Source organism: Rhinolophus sinicus, chromosome 4 (genome assembly GCF_057876585.1).
Source record: "Rhinolophus sinicus isolate RSI-liver-muscle chromosome 4, RSI-T2T, whole genome shotgun sequence".
Classification (NCBI taxonomy): domain Eukaryota; kingdom Metazoa; phylum Chordata; class Mammalia; order Chiroptera; family Rhinolophidae; genus Rhinolophus; species Rhinolophus sinicus.
The window spans coordinates 1,430,153-1,455,440 of NC_142504.1; the positions used below are offsets into that span (position 1 = coordinate 1,430,153).

General features: G+C 51.4%; 1 protein-coding gene across 5 annotated transcripts in view; it reads right to left on the bottom strand.

Annotated features, from left to right (window-relative positions):
* PKD1L1 (polycystin 1 like 1, transient receptor potential channel interacting) overlaps nucleotides 1-25,288 on the bottom strand; it is a 126,684-nt gene that overhangs the window by 40,882 nt on the left and 60,514 nt on the right. For all 5 annotated transcript variants that reach the window (XR_016021008.1, XR_016021007.1, XR_016021006.1 and 2 more), the window contains exons 44-54: nucleotides 24,213-24,336; nucleotides 23,327-23,410; nucleotides 22,641-22,807; nucleotides 21,659-21,893; nucleotides 19,504-19,608; nucleotides 19,157-19,297; nucleotides 18,104-18,238; nucleotides 16,332-16,559; nucleotides 14,147-14,308; nucleotides 13,213-13,383; nucleotides 2,911-3,020 (exon numbers count right to left, since the gene is read on the bottom strand). Coding sequence is in view for 2 of the 5 variants with exons in the window: in XM_074341073.2 (XP_074197174.2) it covers nucleotides 2,911-3,020; nucleotides 13,213-13,383; nucleotides 14,147-14,308; nucleotides 16,332-16,559; nucleotides 18,104-18,238; nucleotides 19,157-19,297; nucleotides 19,504-19,608; nucleotides 21,659-21,893; nucleotides 22,641-22,807; nucleotides 23,327-23,410; nucleotides 24,213-24,336 (1,662 nt within the window). In the remaining 3 variants the exon portion in view is untranslated. The remainder of the gene's footprint in view (nucleotides 1-2,910; nucleotides 3,021-13,212; nucleotides 13,384-14,146; nucleotides 14,309-16,331; nucleotides 16,560-18,103; nucleotides 18,239-19,156; nucleotides 19,298-19,503; nucleotides 19,609-21,658; nucleotides 21,894-22,640; nucleotides 22,808-23,326; nucleotides 23,411-24,212; nucleotides 24,337-25,288) is intronic.

Below are 25,288 nucleotides of genomic sequence, written 5' to 3' on the forward strand. Positions count from 1 at the left end.
CTACTGATGCCCCTCAACCTAGACCGGAGTTATGTTTGGACAAACCCATTGTAAGTCGAAAATACCATTAGGTCGAAAATGTGCTGAATGCACCCAATCTACCGGACACCATCGCCCAGCCTGGCTGACCTTGCACGTGCTCAGAACAGGCACAGAGGCAGTAGCCTCCAGGTGGGCTGACGCACCTCACACAAGGCCTACTTCCCACCTCCCAGGATCATAAGACAGTGTGGGACTGCACCCGCTAGCTCGGGAACAGCTTAGCAACGAAAAGTCGAAGCATGGTTTCTATTGAGTGTGTATCACTCTCACGTCATCATAAGGCCAAAGCAGCTTCAGTGCAAGCGCTGTAAAGGAGGCACTGTCGGTCACACAGCGGGTTTTCTTCCTGGGTGTCACCTGCCTTCCCTCCACAGCGCTCATCTCCCGTCCAGCTTGTGACCTGCCTTGAGTGCTGACATCCTTCTTCCTACAGCTCTCACTACGTTACTTATGGAGAGAGGCCAGGTAAAAAGAGAAATGGAAACACACAGACCTCACTCCTGTTTGCCGTAAAAAGTGCTTTTGGAACACTTTTTTGTATCATAGAATTTAACATTTCTATTGAGATACAATTGACATGTAACATAATACTAGCTTCAGGTGTACAACGCGATTTAATATATGTATATATTGCAAAATAAGCACCACAAAAACATCCGTCTCCTCACAGAATTGTGCGATGAGAACTTTCCTTGTGACGAGAACTTTTAAGGTCTGCTCACATGTGTGGTATTACCTGTAGTCTCCGTGCTGAACACGACATACACACAACTGACGATTTCACAACTGAATTTCGTTCCTTTGGCCCCTTTACACATTTCCCCACCCCCACCCCTACCTCTGGCAACCACCAATCTGCATCTAAGAGGTTTTTGGGGTTTTTTTAGACTCCACATGTGAGATCGTATGGTATTTGTCTTTCCCTGTCTGACTTATTTCACTTAACAAATTGTTTTTATAAAAGCAAAAATGAAACACATACACTATTTTCTAGTTTTCTCACATGTGACTACCGATCAGATTCACAGAAAATGCCGTTTTCCTCATTGTCAGCCTGGCAGCTGATGATGCTGAGGTCCCACCCTGTGACGAGGGACTGGCCCCCAGGTGCAAGGGACAGCGGCTGTCAGGGTGCCCTGTAGGACTGGATGGGAGGGACCCCAGTCCTGGATTAGCTGTGCCAAGGCAGTGCCCAGAGGGGCTCTGCAGCTGGAAGCTCAGCAGGAAAATTAATTTAAGTAGCTATTCCACAGGACGCGATGAAATGAAAGGCTCTTTTGAGGAAACAACACTGCTTCTCAGAGAAGTGGGAAAATGCCCACTTTCAGAGCGGGCTGGGGACAGAGCGGATTTCAGAGGGTCTGGGGCACCTGGCCCTGAGGGCAGGCCAGTCCCCTGTGAGCTGGCTCAGACACGAGGAGCTGTTAGGACCTCATGGCTTTCGGAAAAACCAAACATGTTGTATGTGCAGAATTTCAGTTAACAACCCCTCTTTGTACGAACGGCTTCTAACACACGCGTTTTCATCCTGCTTACTCTGCAGAGAAATTGTGCATTAGCTCACAGTTTTCCAGGGCTGACTCTGAGCCAGAAACTGGACACCAACAGCAACCAGCTCTTTCTACCCGACTAGGGAGGGAGGAGAGGTGTCCGTCCTCCTTTCACAAATGAGAAAACCGTGCTTCCTGGAAATCGGGAGCTGCTCAGTTGACCCAGAGCACAGAAAGGGCTCTGACCTGGGTCTCCGTCCCTTTGGCTCCCAAACAACGTTACCTGCCCCAAATGTACAGTCACTCAAGGCTCTAAAACTGCCAGCTCGCCCAGTGGGTCCCAAGCATTGCTAAAGCCACCGGGACCAGTCATGCAATTCTCAAGCTTGTGCTGGAAAGTTCCTGTAACGCCTTCTGCAGGGGTTTGGTTCCCAATTAATTTTCTCAAACAGAACCTTCTCCCATGTCCACTTTCCTGGTAGCCATAGAAGCGTACTACAGTCACATGGGCTGTGGCAGAGGGCTGGCCCCACCACTTACTCACTGGGTGACCTTGGGGAAGGTACTTGACCGCCCCGGCGCCTCAGCTTGCTCCTCTATGAAATGGGTGATGATGACATGTCTGCTCATGGAGCTGTGACATTACATGAACTGCAGTCATAGCCCTGGATGGTGAGCTTACCCTGCCACCCTCTGCTTCCTGTCGGGTGGGGAGTAACAGCGCCACCTAAGGGTCCTTGTGAGGCGGAGGCGAGAACTCACTGGGGGAGGCAGATGCGGGCCCCTCACGAGACATCCACCCCTGGGACCTGTGAGTATGTTTCCTGACATGAGAAGGGGCTGCAGAGGAACGCGGCTCACTCATCAGTAGACCCTAAGATGGGGAGAGGACCCTGGTCATCCAGTGAGCCCGATGGGTCACATGGGTCCTTGACTAGCCCCTGCTGGCTGTGATGGTGGAGGAAGGGCCCCGGGCTCCACAGTACAGGCCTCAGGAGCTGGAAAAGGCGAACAGAGTCCCCTAGGGAGGAATGACCTCGGTAGTCACCTTGATTTTCGCCCAGTGACCCCTTTTCAGACTTGGCTTTCAGAGATCATTTCTGTTGTGTTAAGCTGCTTAGTTTGCACTAATGGTGGCGGCAGTAATAACACACCCACGTACTCAAGGAAAGGGCCATGCAGGGGCTGTCGTGGGAGGTCCCCACGTTGCGCTGCCATCGTTTCATCACCACTGCAGCGGGCTTAGGCTCCGGGGTTGAGTGGTGCATCTCTCACCCCTCATTTTAAGGCCATGCCAATCCTGCACGTACACCATGTCCTCATGCAAACCACGCACAGCACAGAGAAGGGCCACAGGGAGACCTTAGTGCGTGCTTACCCCAGGGGACAGCCTGCCGTCCTGCTGCTCTGGGGTTCGTCCTGTGTCCCATCCGGTCGCCTCCTGGAGCTGTGCACTGGCTTCTCACCTTCGTTGCCAGAGCAGGTGCCCTGCAAAAACAGGCATGCTCAGTAAGGGAACGAGTGAATCAGGAAGAAAAGTCTGTTCAACCAGCCTGTGGAATGAAACAACACATCACTCAGTGAGGACGTATCTCGTGGCGTCTTGCGACTTCACTGGGGGAAGGAGGGGCTCTCTGGTGACCGACAGACCTCCCGCCAATGACACACCAGGCACTATGGGCTCACGCAGAGCAGGGTCTCCTGCATCCGGATGCCCTCTGACAGCTCGGAGATGTGAAAATGGGGCCACATCACCCCAATAGACCAGCCTACCCAAGACGCATTTCACTCTTGGAGGAGACCTCTGCGTTCTCAAACACATCAACGCACACAGAGACTAACATATCCACGTCAGTCACATCAACAGCACCCAGCGGTCACAGGCTGTCAGCTGTCGGGCTCCGGGCTCCATGCTTTCTGTGCTTGTCACTGTCACGTAAGACTCTGCCTGGTAGGTTCCACTCGACTCCCATTTTGCCCATAAGATAATTAATTGCACTTCCAGGCAGTGGTGCAGCTGGCCCAGGGCTCTGTGTGACCAGGGACAACCCCAGAAGTCCTCCCCAGGTGGCCTGGCCCACGCCGCTCCCGACTGGCAGCCCAGACCCCGGGAAGCCAGAGCCACGGCCACGTGTCCGCCTGCCCTCATGCACCCCGTTTTATGCACTCTCACCAGGCATTCTGGAGCTATTTCGAATCCAAAACCACGCGCATGCACTTGTCTGAGCCCTCTAAATTCAATGATCTCCTTAGCAAATTCTGATCTGAGCGTGTCACTCTTTAAATGGATTCGAAACATCAGCCCAGCCAACTCCAAAGGTTTCGTTTGAATAAGCATTTTATATTGAATTAGTAACTCAGGAAAAACGAGAGTTATTAATCTGGCAAGATTCAACTGTTAACTTTACAAAAGGAAGGTTTTATTTCAAAAAGCTTATTTAACCATCAAAATTCTGTCCTGGCCCATTTCATTGCATTTATTAGATTTATGTGATAACTTGCAGGAAAAGATAATCAGTGAATAGAATAGAAATTCCACCAAATAAGATTTGAGTCTTTCGATACTCAGACAGATTTAGGAAACTAAATGAACCAACCAATCTAACTATATGTAGCTTTAGGGCACATGGCAAAGGAACCGCGGGAACAGGACAGAGGTGGAATCCCAGGCCTGCTGAACTCGGGCTTTTTGAGAAACAGGCTGATGACACAAAAGCCTCGATTGCCACCTTAGTTTCCCGTTACTTGTGTGACCTGGAACAATTAACACCTTCTTGGAGTGCTGGCTTTGCTCGTGCATGAAGCTGGACGTTTGCTAAAATCGTGCACAGCCCCTCAGCACAGATCAGGCTGTCACGAGTCTTCTATACGACGGCTAAAGGGAAAAGGATCTTACACTGAAACAAATTCCAAATCAGCTGAAGGAAGAAGGAATCCGCAGAATGTGCCATCGGGAGGGGAAGGCTGCATGGGGCAGCCCCAGGCGTGGATGCTGGAGGCAGAAGCATGGTGTGCACACGTACACGTGGGTGTGAGACGGTGTGAAATCGAGGTTCCCCCTTGAGAGGCAAGACGGTCCAGTGGGTAGAGCCAACTGGGTAGAGTTGTCAGCTGGACTGCAGAGCCGGGGAGGGGTCGGGCGTCGGGCAGGCCTTCCGAGTCCCTCGGGCTTAGGCTTCTCCCTCTGATGGTTCTTCCCCCATAGTTCCTGCTGCTGTTCTCTCTAGAGCTCTGTTACTGACACAGACATGTTACTCTGATCCCAAATAATCCAGAATTTTTGAGCTTCCAAGAATGACGCTGCCTTGGCAGGATCCACCATCGCACAGGTGGGCCCTCCACCCCTCAGGGTCTTGGTGCAACAGAAGTGGGAGCAGATGGCATGGGGCCCAGAAGGGGCTGGGTCACACGGGGTAGAAATCAGAGCAACTCAGTACGTCCTCCTCCAAGAGCTCAGGTGCCCTCTTGCTCTGGAACTTTCCCCCGTGAGAGGTACTTGGGGAAAAGGATGAGCCATGGAGCTGGAGGAAGGCGGTGTTGGGGGGCACCTCTTCTGCTGCAGTTTCTGATTGGGGTCACTCTCTTGGCTGCTAGAAAAATCGTTCAAGTTTTAATTAATTTTTAAGTCAGTACCGTTTCCGTTTATGTTAATTTTGCATGTTATAAGAACCTTATTTTAAAATTGAATTTTTTTTACTTTGAGATAACTGTAGGTTCACATGAAATTGTTACAAATTAGAGAAAGAGACCCCAGGTCCCCTTTGGCCAGCTTTGCTCAGTGGTAACATCCTGTACGACCACAGGGCAACGTCTCCGGCAGGATGCTGACATTGACACAGTTAAGATTCAGAACATTCCATCCCAGAGACCCCTCCACCCCGTCTCCTGTCTCCTCCGCTAATGGGTTCTCTTCTTTGTAATGCTGTCATTTCAAAAATGTTATATAAACACAATCACATGGTTTGTAAGTGACCTTCTGAGCTGGGCTTGTTGCACTCAGCATGAGTCTCTGCAGACGCAGCCAGGTTGTCGCCTGCACCCACAGCTGGCAAATCCTGTTGCCGTTAGCACACCACGTGCGATGGTGCCACCAGCTACACGTTCAACCCATATGAAACAGTGGGCAGGGCTCCAGTTCAGGGGTGCTGCCAGCGACACCCCTCTGGGTTTTCTGTGGACATAAGTCCACATTTCTCTGGGATAAATGATGAAGGGGTCGTTTCTGGGTCATAAGTTGTCATGTTTCACTGTAAGAAATCCAAACCACCTCCCGAGTGGCTCCGCCATCTGTCCCCACCAGCCATGTGTGAGCGATGGTCTCTGAGCCCCGCCACTGCTTTTGGCATCACTCTCTTATTTTAGCTGTTCTCGCAGGTATGTGGTGACATCTCACTGTGCTGACTGCACTGCCCTAGTGGCTGGTGACGTTCTCATCCTTTCATGCATTTATTCGCCATCTGCACATTCTCTTCAGTGAAATGTCCATCCATTTTTTGGGTCCACTTTCTAACTGCAGAATTTGTGTTTTTATTGTTGCATTCTGAGAGTCTTTATATATTCTAGATACTAGTCCTGTGTTGAACTTGTGGTTTGCAAGTATGTCCCTCTTGACACAGCCATTTGCAAAGCAAAAGTTCCTAATTTTGGTGAGGTCCAATATATCAGTTTTTTCTCTTATGGATCATGCTTATTTTCTCCTTCGGCTTTTCTTTTTTCAAAGGTGTTTTAGTTTTAGATTCTACATTTAATTCCACGACCCATTTTGAGTTAGTTTTTGTAGAAGTGAGGTGTAGGTTTAAGGTCTCTTTTGTTTGGCTGGTTGTTCTGGCTCCTGGGTGCCCAGCTGCCCCAGCAGCATTGTTGACAAGGCTGTTCTTCCTCCACTGATCTGCTTTTGCACTTTTGTCAGAAACGGTTGGGCCTACCTGTGTGGGTCTGTTTCTGGACCTGGTTCTGTCCCCCGATCTCTGTGTGTGTCCCCAGCCACTACTGAGGACTGTCACCATATGCATAGCACCCTGCACTCTGACTCAGCATCTCTGAGATTTAGATTTCGTCTCCCAGAGATTCTGAGGAAAAGCACTGAGCCTCTGCAGGGCTCTCTGTGTTGCTAAGGTCTCTCGGAGGTCAGCTCACATTCCTGAACGTTGATGACCAACTTTCCTAGCTCCCTGCCCAACAACAGGGCCAGCAAGATGGTTGAAAAAAAAAAAAAAAAAAAGACAGTAAATTCTGAAAGCACAGACCGTGAGGAGAAGCCTGGGCAGGCTCAGAACTCTGGAAAATGATTCAGGCCAACGACAGAGAAAGCTTTCCTAATGTCTGGACTTGTTTGATGCCCAAGGTTAGTGTTTCAGTGCTATTTAACCAGTTCCGTTATATTATACAAACCTGTAGTTCCGAGATGTCAGGGAGAAGGTCAGCCTGGAATAGGGTCCCCCGCCCCAAAGACTTCCACACCTTCACTTTTGCATTTACTCGAATTGTGAAGATCCCATCAAACAAATGCCCACACTGGGCAGGGAGTGGTGGCATTGTTGGGTGTGGCACGCCCATGGGTGCCAGCTGTAATTTGGGCCCATTCTTTTCCACCCCAGAACGACCTAGCGGGATGCCAGTAGGGACCCCTGAAGCAGCTCTCCCCCTCCCTGGGCCCCACTTTGAACTGCCTGATTGCCATGCCCCTTGACGTCATGCTGCGTGAACGCAGCTACGAGGGGTAATACCAGCACGTGACCGCTACATCAGAATTTACGCAAGACAGACACTCGCTTCCAAGCCACTAGGAAAATGGATTCAATCAACTAATCTCTACAATCTTTTACTGTCTCTATGGGGTTCTGACATGATCCTGTCCCTTAGGTACCTGGGGCGGCAGCAACGGGAGCTCCTGACCTCGGAGGCCTCCAACGTCATCGTGTCCTATCTCTGAGGATGGCACTGCCGTTTAATATAGCAAAAAATAGTTCATTTTTGGTTGTGACCGTATCTTTTTCAGAGTCAAAGAATTCAGACGACCCATTTGTTCTATGATTTTATGAGAATCAACAACTATTAACACACAGATATCATTCCCATGCCCGCCTTCCTGAATGCAGCTCTCCCAGAGTGAAAATAGAAAGTCTGAAACTTTTTGAGTGTTTTGATTTTTGTCAGATTAGTGGAATTAAATTTTGCAAAAAGTTGCAATTAATGTAAAAACTATCTAACCCTGTGTTCAAATACCGACAGTTGTTTAGATATGATTGTCATGGCTGACTGTGTCCCCCAAGAGCTGCTCCAGTGCTAAGTCCCAGACCTGGGATGTGACCTGCATTTGCTGGCGACCAAAATAAGATGAGGTCGTGAGGCGGGCCTTGAGCCACTGTGACTGTGTCCTATAAAAAGGGGACATCTAGACACGGAGCCATGCACGCAGGGACACGCCATGTGTAGCTGGGGTTACGCTGCCACAAGCCTCCACACTGAGACTGAGACGAGAGGTCGGGGCCAGGTCCGCCCCTCACTCTCTCCTGCCTGGGAGCTCGGTCCTGCGACACTGCAATTGATAGTCGACTTGGGGACGCCACAACTGCTGGTCAATACACTTCTGTCTGAGGGTTTTGTTATAAAAGCCCTGGCACACACATGCAGTCTTTTACTTAGTATTTTGGGAAATAGTTATAGTTTGTAAGACTGTGAGCTGAAACAGAACTTCTTCAAAAAGAAGCCCGCTGAGAGTGCAGTTAGGTCTTCAAGAATTTATACCTTTCTTGGCCGTTTTGATGAGATAATTTGGTTCAAGAAAATAAATTCTGTCTTTATAGCAATGCAGAAGTCCTGCTTTACATCCACAGAACTTCAAGTGCTATTCCAGCACACATCTAAATGAAAGGGATTAACAATAACATTCCAGCTTTGCCAGACTTTGTCTGCCACAAAGGAATGAATCAGAAGCTAGGAAAACGTTCCTTGTTGTGAAGTTCTCACGGGCAGACTTGATCCGACCCATGAAAGCCGAGAAAGTTTATCTTGAAGGCTGCCTGTTTCAACAGTTCTGTCTGGTTCTGTCCACTTCTAACATATTACGCATTTTTAAATCGTATCTAAATAGGTCTATTAAATTTAATTAGCTTTTCTCGTGATGTCCGTCAAGGGAAAATTCCGGGATATACGTCGACATGTACAACAGCTTAGAATAAACAACAGGAACCAGAAATACCAAGTGCATCCCACAATCGTGACTCTCATTTTGTCGTCTTTCTACTTGAGTAAACACAATAGCTCATTTGGAAAAGTTTTCACTGGAAATGATTTCAAAGTCGTCAAGAAGCTGCAGGTACCGTGCAATGAGCATTCGCGCCCTTCCCTCAGAGCCACCTGTGAGCACTCTGCCTCATTCTTCATTTTTTCTTTGCCCCCTTTCTGTCCAGCACATTGCCCAGTAGCCTCTTTCTGCTCAATACTCAGTCACCACCCTGTGGACAGAGGGAATGAGACACAACTCGGCTGGTGAGGGGGGGCCAGGACCAGGTCCCTGTGGGGGACTCTCTACCTGTGTCCCCTTTCACAGAGGAGGACAGTAGGACCTGAGGGGCTGCCAGGTGCCAAGGCCTGTTCTGCAAACTCACACCACCTGTCATGAGGCCCCAGAGGGGGAAAGTGAACGCAGATGTCCATAGCCAGACAGAACTGCCCACCTCACCTCCTGGCAGGTGTATGCTAAGGAAGCAAACTATTTTTTAAAAAGGACTAAAACTGTTCAGGCAGACTGTGTAGGCTGAGTTGGACACTCGCTTTTCTGGAAGTTCCCACCTGACTCAATCGTGTTCAAAAAAGCAAATCAAGAAGAAATTATGTGGGGAAAACCCTCTCGGCCTCTCGAACGCCCACAGTTGTTCTCAGTGGCCTGGCGGGTCCTGCAAAGCTGGGCATTGAGAATCTGTGAGGGAGTCGCCCAGGGGACAAAGTCCTGCTCCGAAGCACTACTGGCCTGGAGCTCCCCTGGTAAGAATGGGGCTGCTGGGGAGGACAGCCAGGGTCCTCACAGGAGAAGGGGAGACTGGGGAGGACAGCCAGGGTCCTCACAGGAGAAGGGGAGACTGGCAGCCCCATGGCATTTCACTGCCATGAGTCACTCAGAAAACAAAGAACAATGTGATTTGTAGGTGGTTATGGATAGCTCCAGGCATCCAACCCTTCCAGTTTATATAAAGATACAAATCTTTATTATTCATGGTTAAGATGAAAAACTACTGCCCTGAAGTTAGGAAATTCAAACAGATTATTTCCTCAGATGGCGGCATACAAAGGCAGGTCTGTCCCCAAGGCCAGTGCATTCCCGCCCTCTCCCACCAAACCCAGCCACACTCACAGTGGAAACTTGAGTTCCAGCAGCGCAGACACACGGGAGCCAGGTGGGGCCCAGCCCTGTGGTGCTGGCGACTGGACTGGACTCGTGCAGGCACGTGTGCCGAGGGCCTCTTAAAGCGGCAGGCCCAGGAGAACACGTTTCCCCATGGAACCAAATTAAGATTAGAGATTGCGCGCTGCTGAGAACTTCCCACACCCTAACCTAGAACAGTCGAAATCACAAAGGCCCACAATGGCCGCCTGCATGGTCATCTAGGCCTCCGGACATGAGTCTAAGTGACCACAGGCTGTGATTCAACGGGGACTTACAATGGCCCCTGCTGAGCGCATAAAAGACTACGGCTTACATCATACATTTAAGCTGAAGTGCCTTCTAGCCACAAGCATTAAGCACATAAGCAAGGTAAGTGTGTTCGCAGGAAGAGGTGCTGTGATGGCACTTGTGAGCTGGCCATCTCTCCCTGTCCTGAACTCAATGGGAATGGCTTAGATATTGTATCCTCAGACACAGCGCTGCTTTGAACGTGAGAGACATTCTTAGTTTTAAAAGTTATATCAATTCCTTTTTATTACAAGTATGTTTTAAAATTAGAAATAGATATTGAGTTTTATCAAATGCAGTCACAGAGGAAATGAAATGCTGGTCTCCTCCATTTTGGGTGAAGGTTATTCATGTATTTTCTAACATTAAAAGATGTCTGTTCCTGATTTAAAACTCACGATCATGGTATATTAGTCTTTTAATTTGATGCTGAATTCTATTTGCCAATGTCTAATGTAGATTTTTTTGGTACTAAAATCAGTAAGACTGGCATATATGAGCAGTTGTTTTGTCTTTTGAAATTTGGGATATCTTTGTCCAACTTTGTATCAATAATTGCTTTATTTCCTAAAAACACATTTGGAAGCATATTCTCTGTCTCTCTGCTCTGGAAGAGTTTGAGAGCATTTTGAACGTACACGTTTCCTAGTAGTTTGGGGTATTTCACCTGTGAGCGCATCTGGGCAAAGGGGCTTTGGAGGGTTACATCTTCCAAAACTGTTCAGGATTCCAGCTACTCGATGAGGCGCAAGAGTAGTGAGAGCTGTTCTCTCTTTCCAAGTGTTTTATAATTCATTCAATTTCCGTAAGGTTATTTTCCCTTTCTCATTTTTATTTTGTATATTTATTGTACTCACTTTCCGCATCATATTTAACTATGTATTAACTAATAATTGATTGATTTCATTGCCTGTTTAAAGAGTCATCTCTTGGGTTAATTCATTTTTGCTACTGATTTCATTAAATTAGCCTTTCATCTTTGCAAACGCCTCCCTGCTCTCTTAGTCTGTGTGTGCGCGTATGCATGCGCGTGCATATTTTTCCCGCCTACTTGAGTTGAATACATACTTAGTTTACTGTCATTCATTGTTGTCCCATAATATATGCCACAGATTTCCCTCTAAACATTAATTTAGCAGCATACACTGTCCTTTGTTTTAATCCTATAATCCAGAAATAACTATATTAACCTTATGATATTAATATAAGTGCATTCAATTATCTTTCTTCTGAAATATTTTATTAATTTTTTTCTTTTTCTTCATGTAAGTAGTACTCTATCTTTCGTCTTTACATATATTCTTTTTCTTCTAATTTTATTTATACAATTGGTCATTATATTTCCTATTCTATAAAAACTATGTTTTTCCTATCATTTGCCCAATTTTCTACTGACATGCACGTTTGAACAGTTTTTAATAATTTAAATAATATTAAATAACTTCTAAATAATTTAAACGATTTTTAATCACTTGGCAGTGACTTGATTTTGGGGGGTAGGAAGGTAGAATTTGTTCTGGTTTTAATAGAGTTGAATTCATTTCCTTCCTGGGATACGATTTATTTTTAAATATATAGATCTGTGTCTTTATTTCAGGAACATTTTCTTAAATTATGTCTTTAAATATTTTTTTCTGTTTACATTTTCTGGTCTCTCTTTGAGGGTGGAGGGAGACACGAATTATATGTACATATCCTTTCTTTGCCGTATGTATATTCCTTTTTGTCTGACTTCTATGTGTATTATCTTCCCTAAAATCAGTTTTAACTCTTATCTCATTTTGGGGAGTTTTCTCAGATCTGTCATCCACACTTTTTACTATCTGTTCTGTAAACCTATTACTGGTGTGTTGTTTTTTTGCTTCACCTGTGTTTACGGCATCTCTTTTCTCTGTTCCTTTTCTTCTCCGTTTCTGTCCTCCACCCTCAGTTCAGCATTAGTCTTTCTATTTCATCAGTGCTTTGCACTCTTATTTCAAAGACGGCACTTTTTCACGAGTTTACTTGTGTGGACAGCATCTCGGTTGCAACTTGACCCGCCTACGACTGTTTTCAAAGGTCTGATGTTCGTCTCCTTCTCTTGTGGGCCTTTGTAATGACCCTTTCCCTCGAGCACGTGTGCGCAGATTCAGTAACGACCTGCGTCTACTCTGGCTGTTTACCTTTGCATAGGGGGCCCTTCCCTGAAGGTTGGTACAAGGCGGAGGTACTAGGGGTGAGTCTGAGTAGCAGGTACGTCCAGTCTCATCTTCGCCAAGGGGGCACACTCACTGCCAATCAGACGTGTAGCCACGACTGCTATGGGCTGCAGGGTACCCTTTCCGGAACTCAGGATGCCAGCGCTGGAAAGCGCTCAGCACTGGAGCCCAGCTCATGTTGCTTTTCAGTGTAGCTCTAAGCCTGTGAGCCACCAGCAGCTCCTCCCCTGGCTGCCACTTCAACAGCTTCTTACAAAGATGGCTTTCCTCAAGGCTGCGTCCCCAAACTCTGTGGTGTTGGGGTTCAGGAAGATTCCTTCAGCTCTTTATTGCTCTGCTATCTTTTCCTCCAAAGCAGGGGTCTTTGGTCGGCCCTCCGTGTGAGCTGTTGCAGTGGGAGAACTCTGTGTGCCCTGGGTGTGGCAGTGTCCTCTCTCCCTTCGGCCTCAACTTCATCATGCTTGGCTGCCATTCTGGGGATTCCCTGCCATGTTCTGGGTCATCAATGGTGCCTGCGGGAACGCAGGGCCCTTTTCTGTTCCTAATCTCTTTGTTGGTCCCAGTTGTAATCAGGGTGAGGGAGCAGACAGATGCTTCTGCCACCACGGAAGCTGGAAGTCACAGCAGACAGCTGATGCGGTTGGGCAGTCCTTTGGTTCTGGCCAGAGCACAGCTCGCACCAGTGTTACTTGCCCCTACAGGACACTTAGGCAAATGGTCTTGTGATTTGGAATGGTGACTATTTCAAACCTCTTTAGGACTTAAAACAATAAGAAAAATTGATAAAAACACATTTCCCTTTGCTTACCCCAGTGGCTTGGTCAGCAGAAGCCCCCACGAAGGAACAATCTTCTGCCGTGGCCTCAACCGCACCACAGGACTGTTGTTCTGGAAGAGGGGGCTCGGGGTTGTCGGACAAACTATTGATCTTCAGCAGAAGTTCATCTAACAGATCTGCAAATTCTTCCAGGTAATAATTCTGAAGGGAAGAAAATTAGACCAGCAAATGCATTCAAGAACCCAATTTTTCTTCTTCCCTCATTATCGAAAGCATTTTGTGTTACCGACTTTAGATGGCATGTGCTTTGTCAGAAACACTGAGCCTGGAATTAGGGCACCTGGGTGCCAGGCCTGCATTTCCTATCTAGGTTCCCTCATACACGATGTCACATACAGGTGTGTACATTTGTGCCTCAGTCACCATGTCATATAGAGGTACACACCTACGTGTTATGCTTCAGAATGGCGACACGAAGGCCTATTAAATGGATTTAGAGGCAAGAATGTATGGGAGAGTACATGATAAACAGTAAAGCGCTACCAGAACGCACAGCTGGCTTCAGAACTGCCCTGGCTGATGCCCAAACATCAGCCATGGAAATAGCTGGGCATCTGTGTGCAACCACCTGCTTTGACTGTTTTGCATTCAGGTCTGGGTGACTACACTCAAGTGACAAACTAAAGGGATAGAGTAGGGTGTGTGTGTGTGTGTGTGTGTGTTGGGGGAAAATCATAAAGTCCATCTTTCCAACCCTACAGGGTCATTCTAAGGATAGAGGGAGTTTTAATGGAGGAGAATTGCTTGGTAACCTGTAAAGTGCCTTAGAATTTTAAGGGAAAATTCTATGTCTGTGCAATGATATTTAGCACAGACTCACAATCATGTTCAATAACCTAGAGAAAATCTTTACAATGAAGCCGGCACCTTGAACATGCTCACTAACCCAAGGCCCACAGCTTACGTGATTCTCAGCCAGCTCGGTCTTCTCCAGCTTTGGCCTTTCGAGCCTCAGCAAGTTGCGGGCCTTCCCCCAAAGGTACGCAGTCACATCTTTAAGTCTCACGAGAGATTTGCTTTGAAAAGATTTTCTTTTTCGGGCAAAAGTCATGAGGGAGCCTCTCAACTGGGGAAAAGAAAAAATAATGACAAACTGCATGTTATTAAGCAAAAAAAAAAAAAAAATAGCTTTTTCAATTTGTTTGACTGTAAAATGGAGATTGTATCTAATGATGCTATTTTATTTCCTTTCAGTAAGACAGTAATTGCTTAGCAAAAAAAAAAATCAGGAAAGTCTCTCTCATTAATTGAACTAAATTGCAGCAAGATGAATTCAGCAATGGAAATTAATCTTATTTTAGGGGATGTTTTCAATACCTAACAGTTGAGGAGCAGGATTATGAACTAGGCCTGCATGTCCATATGTAAACTCTGCATCAGCTTTGGTGCCCCCTGGTGAGCCCGCCGGGCTGTGCGTGAGCCCCGCCAGGGTGCGCGTGAGCCCTGCTGAGAGCACATGCTTGTGCCCAAGAGACGAGACAGGGCCAGAGTCACAGTGGCTGCTGTGCCTTCACGCATGTTACATAAATGAGCCAATGACCGTCTATGCAAATTGTCCTCGGGCTGTTTCTTTCTGTGCTGCAGACTGAGACCTGTTAGCTTAAGAGCCTGCGAGCACCAAATAAATTTTTACACATTCAGTTATTTTTAAAATAGCCCAAATAAGCAAAGCTTTCGCCATTTAGAGCTTGCTTTGCATGATCCGCAAACCCTCACAGACGGCTGTCGCCACTGGTGAGACAGATGGGGCCTTGCAGGTACAAAGCCCCGAATGCTGCTGTTCTGGGGGCTCCGACCTGGACGTCCTGCTGCCGGGCGACATCCCCTCCACACGCAGGGCCCCCTCCACCCCCTTCCCAAGACTTCCGTCCCACTTCTCCCCTTCTAGATGGTGGCCCCACAGTGCAGCCACGGGACAGTCTCATGGTACGAGGCCGTCTCCCCCATGCAAACCCGTCCAGGTGTCGCTCATACAGCCTCGTAAGGGGGTAAAAATTCCCTGCAGTTCCATGGCAGCTGGGATCTGGGGTGGAGCCAGGGAAAGCTTTTAGGGTGACTACACTGAACGCTGTCTTCTAAGGCCGTGTAGGATTTACATCCACTGGGGCACAGGGCGGGGCCTGCAGGGAAGGCAGTGAGGTGAGGGAGCAGCGGACGCAGGCCTCACGTGAGCACCGTGCCTACTCGGGCACAGAGCCGGGTCGCAGCCCTGAGTCAACAGGAACACCTGGAGGGTTTTCTCAAAATTGGGGTGCTGGGCCCCACCCCCCGAGAAAGGGTACAGCAAACCTGGGGAGTTGCTGGCTGAGAACCTGCAGAGCGGGACGGCAGAGCTGCGGTGGGGCAGGGTGGCCACATAAAATACAGGACACTGCTTACATTTTAACTTCAGGTAAGCAACAAAAAATGGCTAAATACAGGGGTGTCTGAACTACTGCAGGGACGTACTAAAACAGTATTAGATGTTCACTGAAATTTAACTGTTAAGTGGAGGTCCTGCCGTTTCATTTGCTAAATCTGTTAGCCCTGAGTGGGGGCGGCAGGGAGTCAGGGGAAGCCGCCCTCTGTTGAAGCCTAAGCCAGCGGCTGTGCGTGTGTGTGCATGTGTGTACGTGTGTATGTATATGTGGATGCGTGTGTGTGCACATGACTAGATCTGTAAGTGGTGGATCAGCAGGAGGGTGGGAAATGAGGCGCCTGATTCCTCACTCGGCCCCGAACCTGCAGAGCACGTCCATGAAGGCTGACTATTGGAGGGACACGCGTAAGACGGAAGGATTGAGATGCAGGGCAAGAGACGCCTGCAAAGCAGCAATGGGAGACTTTGAGAAATTAGGTAACAGAGAGAAGGTATGGCTGGCTCGGTTCTCCGAGGGCAGGAGGCTCCCTGGAGTGGTCAGTTGCTTTGGAGAAACTGTCAAGCTGACTGGTCAGGCCTGCCCAGTGCAGCAGAGCTGGGCCCCAGGGAGTCATGACCATGAGGTGTGGCCTGCAGGTGGACATGTGCTTATGGGCCAAGGAGAACTTCACCCCACAGCATGTGAAGCCTTTGCAAACCTGGCCGCAAAGTCAGGCGTGCGTGCACGTACCATCCCGAACCCCAGAGCACTCAGTGTTGTCAGAAGGGCCGCGTAGCACCAAGCTGTGGCCCGCTGGTCAGACGTGGAAAGGCCGAGGAACATGGCTCTTTGGTTGCTTCCTGGAAAATGAAACAGCAGCCGGCAGAAGGTGGCTGAGAAGGTGCCAGGTGGTGGAGCCAGGGAGAGGAACAAGCTTCGCAGGTGGGCATGGGCAGCCAGCACCAGGGCGCCTGCCAGCTGCAGAAAGAAAGGCCACCATAGCTGACTTTCTGGACACTGGGTCGTGGGGGCCCCAGACTCACGGGGGGGGCTTCTAAATGCTTTAAAATAATGAACAGTTTGGAGAAGCAGTTTGGGGATTGTTGATCATGCCATCTGGGCGTAAGGCCTTGGCCTCACAGACCTGTCTCTGTCAGGTGCAGCCCGTGCCCCCTGTGTCCCACCCCAGCTCTGCCCCCCACCTCGGGTGCCCAGTCAGCACCCCTCTCCTCATCTGCCTCCGCTGTGAGTCTCCTCTGCCGTCCACGCCAGCACCCCCGTTTGTCCCCATACCCCAAGCTGCCGGAGGCCACACTGGCTTCACCTGTCCCATCATCTCTGCTCCCGGCACCCGCAAGGGCTCATAAAACAGGCCACTGAAGAAAGGACAGGAAAGGGCCATCCTGAGCTTGCTTCAGTTCAGGTGAGGTCCTGTTGTCTGGCTGTGCTACCAGGCGGGGAACTTGGGTGGTGTCACAGGCCCCAGACACACAGCTGCTCCCCTATCCCCAAACAGGCACCGGTGGCAGCCAGCACTTTGTCGCCTGCACGAGACCGTCGGCCAGTTGTCCCAGGTCCACACGGGTCCTCCTGAGCGGTAGCCCAGCCACCTGCTGTGGCCTCCGTTCCCCTGGCTCGTAGCCCGGGCCTCCCAAGACCTCCTCACAACCACACTGCAAGTCACGCTGGTGATAACCCAGGAGGAGTCACACCCCATCGGCGGGACTAGGGGCAAGAAGCTCACCCCGGAGGCCATCGTCTCCATGGATCACATGGGTGGCTCCCCGCCCCCAGGCGTCCTATCATTTCTGAGCAGTCGGAATTCTGCCACTTAATGTGGACACAGCATATTTATATTCCTCCCGGCCTCTGTGGGAGGCAGCACATGGAGGGGCACCCAAGTACCAAGGGCCAGCCCAGGGCCTCGTCACTGCGGTCGGACCCCCTTCCTTCCTTTGAGGAAGGACCCGCTGGCCCTGTCTTGGCTATGATCACAAAGTGAGGGAAATACAAGAGGCTACACACACTGTCCTGGCACTGACCGTGTTTCCCCGAAAATAAGACCCAGCCGGACAATCAGCTCTAATGCGTCTTTTGGAGCAAAAAATAATATAAGACCCGATATTATATTATATTGTATTGTATTATATTATATTATATTATATTATATTATATTATATTATATTATATTATATCATATTATATTACATTATACCCAGTCTTATAGTAAAATAAGACTGGGTGTTATATTAATTTTTGCTCCAAAAGACGCATTAGAGCTGATTGTCCAGCTGGGTCTTATTTTTGGGGAAACAGGGAAGAGCGAGAACAGTAGGCATAGGAACTGCTTCCAATGTAATAACAACTGCCCAGGAAAGTGTGGTGCCAGCACGTGTTCGGAGGCCACAACTTCCTAAAGAACTGCTGACATGAGAGAGGGCAGAGCCCCGCAGCACTCAGGAGGCTGGGGCCGCTTCTGCCGGTTTATCGGGAAGAAAATGGGGTAAAGACAGAATCCTTACCCCTGGAGCGAAGATGCCGGACAGTGAGGGACGTGGCATGAAGGAGCAGGATGCCGTCGTGTTTCCAAGGCCAAGAAGATGAAGGCACTTCAGGGTCAGGAGGAAGGAAAGCGTCCCCTGGAGCCACCTTGTCCCCTGTGACGGAAGGACACAGCTGTCAGTGCATCATGCCAGTAGTAGGAAGCGTTCACACCTGTGTGCCACGTACTAGGGGAGCATGTGACAGAGGTGCACTGGACATGCTGAGGTCCTACAGGCCACGGACACCCGAGGGATGGAAGCACCAGGTGTCCGCAGAGGGGACGGGTCAGAACAAGGAGCAAGGCTGAGCTGTAAGGCAGCGCAGAGCACAGGTCTGAGCCTGACAGCGTCTCCGTGGAGGCCATGGCTGCTCAGGGCTGCAGACCCTCGTGGGAGCCTGGTTACTGAGCTGTGAGAAGCCAGCTCCATGCGGGACGTGGAAGTACTCAGTGCCTGCAGGTCCCGCCCTCCTTCATGTGCGGGGAACGCGTTCCAGGAAATGACGCTGTTCAAGCACCTTTTCAAAGTTGTGAAGACAACAACTAGAGATTCCACTCCCATTTGTCCAGTGGCCTGGGGGCCGCCAGGCCGCCCTGGACCCCTGCCCCTCCCTGGGACGCCTGCCCAGCACCCCCACCATGTCCTCCACAAGCTCCCACGGGGGGGGCCCATTCTCTGGGGGGGGGAAGGAGGTGTGGGACTTTGAAGCCTGACTCGTCCTGTGTGACCCCGGGACTCAGGGGGCTGACACTGCTCGCGACTGGGGCTCTTGTCAGATGAAGAGAGAAGGCGGGTCCAGGCGAGTCCTCCTGCCTCAGAGCCGCTTCCCTCCGCCAGAGGGTCACGCACATGGAAGCAGCCCAGCTGGCAGCGTGTCCTGAGAACGCCAGGCCCCTCCCTGCCCAGCTTGCCCTCGTCTATGTGCTCAGAGCAGTACCGCTCATGTGGACGAACCCCTTGTCTGGAACCCCCCTTTCGGGCAGCGTCACTGAGCATGGCCCCTATCTGTGTTGCCTGAAGCGCCCGCCATACCTGAGTCCACGATGCCATGTGACTGAGGTCCATAAACTCCAGGAAAAGTCCTTTGCGGAACTGGTCGGTCACCTCCCCAGCAAGAGAGAGCAGGTGGCCGGAGGCTGCACAGCAGGCGAGGCCCGTTCCAGCGATGGTCAGCTGCAATGTCACCGCGAGAGGCCGTCAGGCGGCTCACAGTGGCCGCGGGACCCAGGGCACCAACCCTAAGGGACACTGACATGGCGGGAAAATGGCAAGAAAGCTGGAATTCACTGGCACGTGACCAGTTCCCCCAACAGTTATTCTTATTTTTAGGGGAGGATTTAATGCTGATATTTTGTGAAGGGAATGACATGACAGGCTACCTCTAGCCAGTTGCCCGGTTTTTGCCAGTAGCGGTGGACTCCCCTCTCAGCCATGCGGTAGAGTTGGAAACACAGGTGGGTCAGTGTGAGCACCAGGAAGACGAGCTGAGGGAGGGAGATAAACCAACAAGACAAGGAAAGTGCTGATGAGTTGTGCTGAGTTCTCCCTGGCTGGCTCCCAGGAGCGGATGGGATTCCAGCTGATTGCCAGCCCTGCAGCTCTGACAGGCACACCCTGGGAAGGCCGTGGCCAGGCTGTATCTCTTCACACACCAGCACCTCCAGAAACCCCACTGGCGTGGGCACCGGGGCACACAGGAGCTCCAGGCCAGACGGGCCCTGCAGGGGCAGGGTCGCACAGCACCCAGCAGGTCTCCACCCTGCCGTGCCAGCCCTTCCCCACTGGTTCATGAGGACAAGTTTCCATGTGTTGTGTGACAATACTCGCTGTGTGACAATACAGTTCCCTTGGCCAACCAAAACCTTTGAAAGTGATTTCTTAAACTTCTGTTTATGGTTATCTCACCACTGATGAGTCCCTTGTTCATTTGTTCATTCATTTATTCATTCACTCATTCATTCACTCAGAGCAAGGAGGGAGGTGACACTCAGTAGCAGTGGACTGACCTGTATGACAAATCAGCCGTGCGGCGCCCCTGTGGACCCTTCCAGTGAACAGTGTTAAGCTAAAGAAGCATCTTTCTGAAGCTCCTCCCTCCCTCCGAGGAGCGGTGCTGGCCCGGAGCAAGTAGGTGTGCAGGGGGCCGCTGTGCATCAGGCACTGTGTCCCCAGGACTAGGACAAGACAGGGGGAGAGGGCATTTCCCAAACGGACTGAAATGAGGTAACGTGTGTGGGCTTCTTGTGACCCAAAACAGCGCTGTGAACATGAACCTTGGGTTACCGCACCACCCGCGCTGCCTGTGTGCCAACCTCCCTGCCTCTGCCCACAACCCACCCACGGCAGAGCCTCGAGGCTCCTGGATGAGCACTGTCCAAACCCTGACACTGTCATGGACTCAGGAGGACCCCCTCCTTCCCGTGGACTCATGGGTACTGTGACCCACGGACCCACCAGTGGGTGCTGCAAATTTTGGTATTTTGTCCATCATAAACGTTTCTGCAGGAGGTTTGATTTTCAGAAATGCTGCATGAGAATATTGCTCATCTTGATGACTGAGGTGAGTGCCCCACCGGCCCCACCTGCCCCGCCTGCCCCACCTGCCCCTCCCCCCAGCCTTCCCCACCCTCCCCGTCCCCACACCAGCTCTGAGGCTCCATCCATAAGTCCACCCGGGACGCTGCTGCTCATTAATCTCCAGAGTCTAAAGCCTCATGTCCTCGTCCTGTCCTCATGGCCAGGCCCAAGCTGCTCTACCCGGAGCGTCAGCCAATCTCAGCTCTCAGGCCAGGGGCGTGGGCACCGGTTCAAGTCAGGGAAGTTCCCAAGGGAAGTTCAGCATGGCTCCGGTGCCCACCTCGTTCCCAAAAGCCACATGAACGTCTTCCATCTTGCTCAGACCTGCGGTGCTGAAGGTCTGTTTCCCCCTCGCCCCCCAACCCATATGGGGAAGCCCTGACCCCCAGGTGGCTGTTCTGCAGATGGGGCCTCTGAGGAAGCCATCAATGTCACATGAGCTTATAAGCATGGGGGCCTGGTGACAGATTAGTGTCCTCGCAAGCAGAGGAAGAGCCTGGGGAGTCACCTGTCCCCATGTGAGGCCTCAGCACCTGCAGGCAGGTAGAGAGCCGTCACCTGACCACGCTATCCACACTGACCTCGGACTTCCAGCCTCCAGACTGTGGGACATCAATGTCTGCAGTTTTCCCTCCCCACCCGTGTCCCCTGCCCCTTGTTAGGGCAGCCTGACCTAAGACCCCCGGGAAGGATCTGAGTCTCGGTCCCAATTCACCTTCGGTGACCTTGACACACCAAGAATTCTGCATTTGCACCAGCCGCACAGATGTGCTGGTTCCCCACTGGGGGTCTCCTCCGTCCTGTGTCCACACCTAGTGGGATGCCTGCTGTGTGGTGGGGACATGGCAGGGGCTGGGTGGAGGGCGGGTGAGTGGCCGGCATGAGGCCTGTCTGGTGGAGGGTGCCAGCCCGGTGGCCCTGTGCTCTGTGAGTGGGCCGAGCGGCCGGTGAGCTCACCTCGGGGAGTATGAAGTGGGACCTCGGGGCTGAGTCGCTGTGGAAGACGATGACCGACTCCACCAGGGAGGAGAGGGTGAGGCCTCCAGCGGGGTGCAACTCGGCGCTCAGGGTCACGCAGGAGAAGAGGCGGGTTGGAGGGTTGTAGAGGGTGAAGTGCACAGACACGGCCCTGGTGCTGCTGTTGACCCACCGGCGGGCCCTGAGGCTGGTTAGGGCGGCGTAGGCTTCGAGTCTGCAAAAGGCAGCTGGTCAGAGGGCGGGAGGCTGCACAGGAAGCATGCAGCCCCAATCCCAGTCCCCGCACCTGACCCCCGATGGGGCCCCTGGGCTCACAGGCCTGGACAGGTGGCCTTCTGACCCCCTAACAGTCCACTGTCCCTCTCTCATGCCCGGGACCCCCAGACTGAGGGAAGAGAGATACCCGTCTCTCTCCACAAGACTCTAGAATATCCACTTTTTTTCTCTGCTGTGGAGTCACCTGTGAGAAGCCACCTGTGACCAACCCATACTAATAGCAATGAATGATTTCCCTTGCTTGTCCCCAGTATTACACAAAGGCACATGTCACTGTTAGGCGCCGAGCTCCCGATGGGTCTCAGACAACCAGTGTTACGGTGCGGTGCAATCCCGGGGGGTCCGTGCGGACGGTGCCACCGACCTGACGTGGGTGTGCACCGGGCAGCACAGTCACGTGAGACTCAGTGGGGTCCTGTGCGCACCCTGCTCAGCACACGACAAAGGCCCACTAGGTTCCGTGGCCTCCAGACCTTCTAGAAAATTCTGAAGGAACTTTGCCTTGTCCTTCTTACGCACTTAAGAGTCTGAGGCCTGACTCAGGTCACAGTCTAACAGTGGGGCTCGGCAAGCGGGTCCATCATTTGAATCACGAGCCCTGCTCTTGGCCTGGGGAATGGTGGGCCCCTCGCCACCAGCCCGTCTGTGCAAGCCTGGGCGCTGCCAATCCCCGAGTCACACTCACCGTGTCCTGCCCAGGCTCAGCTCACAGTCCTCCCTGCAGCCCCCGGGGCTACTCGGGGCCACTCTTTGCATCTCTGAGTCTGTCACGGAGGAGGTTTCAGGGCCTCTGACTTTGGAGCAACACGTAGGATGAGGGTCTTCAGGAAGCACTGAAAATGGCCTCGGAAGCTGCAGAAGATCAGATACACATTTCAAAGTCCGCCCTTCAACCTGGGGTGTCTGAGTCTGGCCACATGAGGCATGTGTACTGTCCTGAAACATGGCCCCCTGCCCCTCAAACCCCTGTGTGGTCCCCGGGCTCGAGCCTGAGCTACAATGAGGAGGCTTCCCCATGGAAAGGGGCACCCAGTGTCCCAGGCTGGGCTGGGACGTCAGGCGAGTTTCGGGCAGGGAGGATCAGGTGGCCTCGCATATTCACGCACCCCCCCCATAGGACAAGATATGGGGTGTTCTAGTTTTCGATATTTAAGACAGAAACACTCCAGTTTTGCATAGAATGCCAGGTCAGAAGGCACACTGGGGAGAGTCTGCAGGAGAAGAGAAAGGGAGGCAGAGGCCCACGGCTCTCCCGACCCAGCAGCTGACGACTGAGTCACGGCCGGGCTCAGAGGTGACAGGATGGGCTGCCGAAGCCCCCTGGACTTCTCTCCTTCGAGTTTAGAAGCAAACAGGAAGCGAGCATCCTACCTCACGTGAACCACCAGCAGGGTCCTTCTGCTGCTTAATGACCACAGTGCCCAGTAGGTAACACTGCCCTGCAAGGACTCCAGGCTGAGGAAGAAGAGAGGACGCCGGACACACTGTGAGCCCAGAGCATGAGCGCCTGCAGGTCGACAGGCGTGTGCGCTGGACCACCCCAGACACCAGTTACAGGCCAGACCGTACTTTCCTTTTAAGAGTTTACCCAGCACTCAAAGAAAAACGGCAGCTACCCCCAGTCTTTGCACCAAATCAGAATGATGTCTTTTTATCTTTTCCTAAAGTTTCCCCAGTGTCGACTACACAGAGTAGCACAAAAGCAGAATGAGAAATGCAGAGTTTGAGGAACACAGACAAAGTCATTTTATCTTTTTTAAAAAGGTAGAAAATAAAAGAAAAGCAAGGAATGGGGTTATTGTACAAAGTGCATAGTCCCTAGTAATCTTTTCTTCAGTTCTTGGGACTAGCCTTGCCTCTTTCTGGAAGTTTCCTCGATGCTCCCATCTCAGCTATTTGCTCCTCCTCTGCCCCGGGGGTGGCCCTGTGCCCCGTGTCACAGCATGTTCAGTGCTAACCAGCCTTCCACCCCCATCGGCCCACGAGCTCTGTGGACCAGCCACACCCTGGTCCTGCTCTGGTCTGGCACATGCAGGGCCCTGAAGAAGCTCGGGCAGCTCAGCGGGGTGCGGGGCTGGGGCAACGACTTGCTGGGCAGAGAAAGGGGCAGGACACTGTGGGGCCACATGCACCTGCCGTGGACACCACCAGTCTCACAGCCTAGCGACGCCCAGAACTAGTGCTGCAGACGATGTCACCCCACTACGACGTGGCTCTTCTGTGACGACAGCACTGTCAAGGGCAGAGGGAAACCCACCTGAGCAGCCGGCATGCTGGCGGAGGAGGGGCCGTGCTGGTACAGGCCATCCAGCAGCGTGGTCAGGCTCCAAGCCCACCAGGCATCCACGCCACCCAGGCCACCGAAGGAGCTCCTGGCACTTCTTGACACAAGGACAGAAACTAAACGTTATTTTTCTCTGATATAAATTTCAAGTAGGCTGAGGGTGAAGCAGCAGGGAGACACGGGGTGGGGGGCACAGAGGTGCAGGAGGTAAAGAGCACGGGACGCAGAGAGCGGAGTGCGGGGACAGGATGGAGGCGGAAACGATGGCAGTTTTCCAGTCGTAATCGTCTGCCTGACAAACTGTCCATTTCTAGAAGGACACGCTTCACATTCTGCATTTTTATAAAACAGAGACAGAGTCTGCACAAAGTGGGGAAAATACTGTCACTTCCTGACCTTTGCTCCCTGTTGGGAGGACGTTAAAGAAATGAGGTCAGGAAAGACCTGAGTGTGACCCAGAGACAAACGCGGCACGTCCGGTCTGTTTATAGCTCACACCTCCTTCACGGCCCACCGGGAGTGCGAGCAGTGACCAACCAACCTGAGAGCATCTCAGTTGATCAGAGCAATTAGGTAAGACAGGCTCACAGGAGCAGCTACACCCGGCAGCAGGGAAACCACCTTTTCCACTGGTGGCACTTGGGTACAATGACCACTTCATATACCGGCACTTTATTTGGTGCTTGAATTTTTTAGTTGGAATTTCATAAGCACTTGATTGAGCTCAGAAAGACTTCAAATAAGACTTAACTATGAGAATCCAAAACGTGACACATTTTTATGAAGGCACAAGAAACCGACCAGCCTGATGGCCTCACGTGACAGATGAGGTGCTAAGGCACAGTCACTGGACTTGCCCAAGTCACTTGGCAACGGCCTGAGAGCTGTGGCCCAGCCTGAGTCCCTGGGGCCCACGCCTACTCTACCCCTGATTCCAGCTGGGGTGGGGCAAACGCTGTGCCCTAAGGAGCTGTTGACAGTTCAGGATTAGGTATGTGTGTGTGTGTGTGGGGGGGGCACTTAGCATCCCGTGGACACCAGGACACACC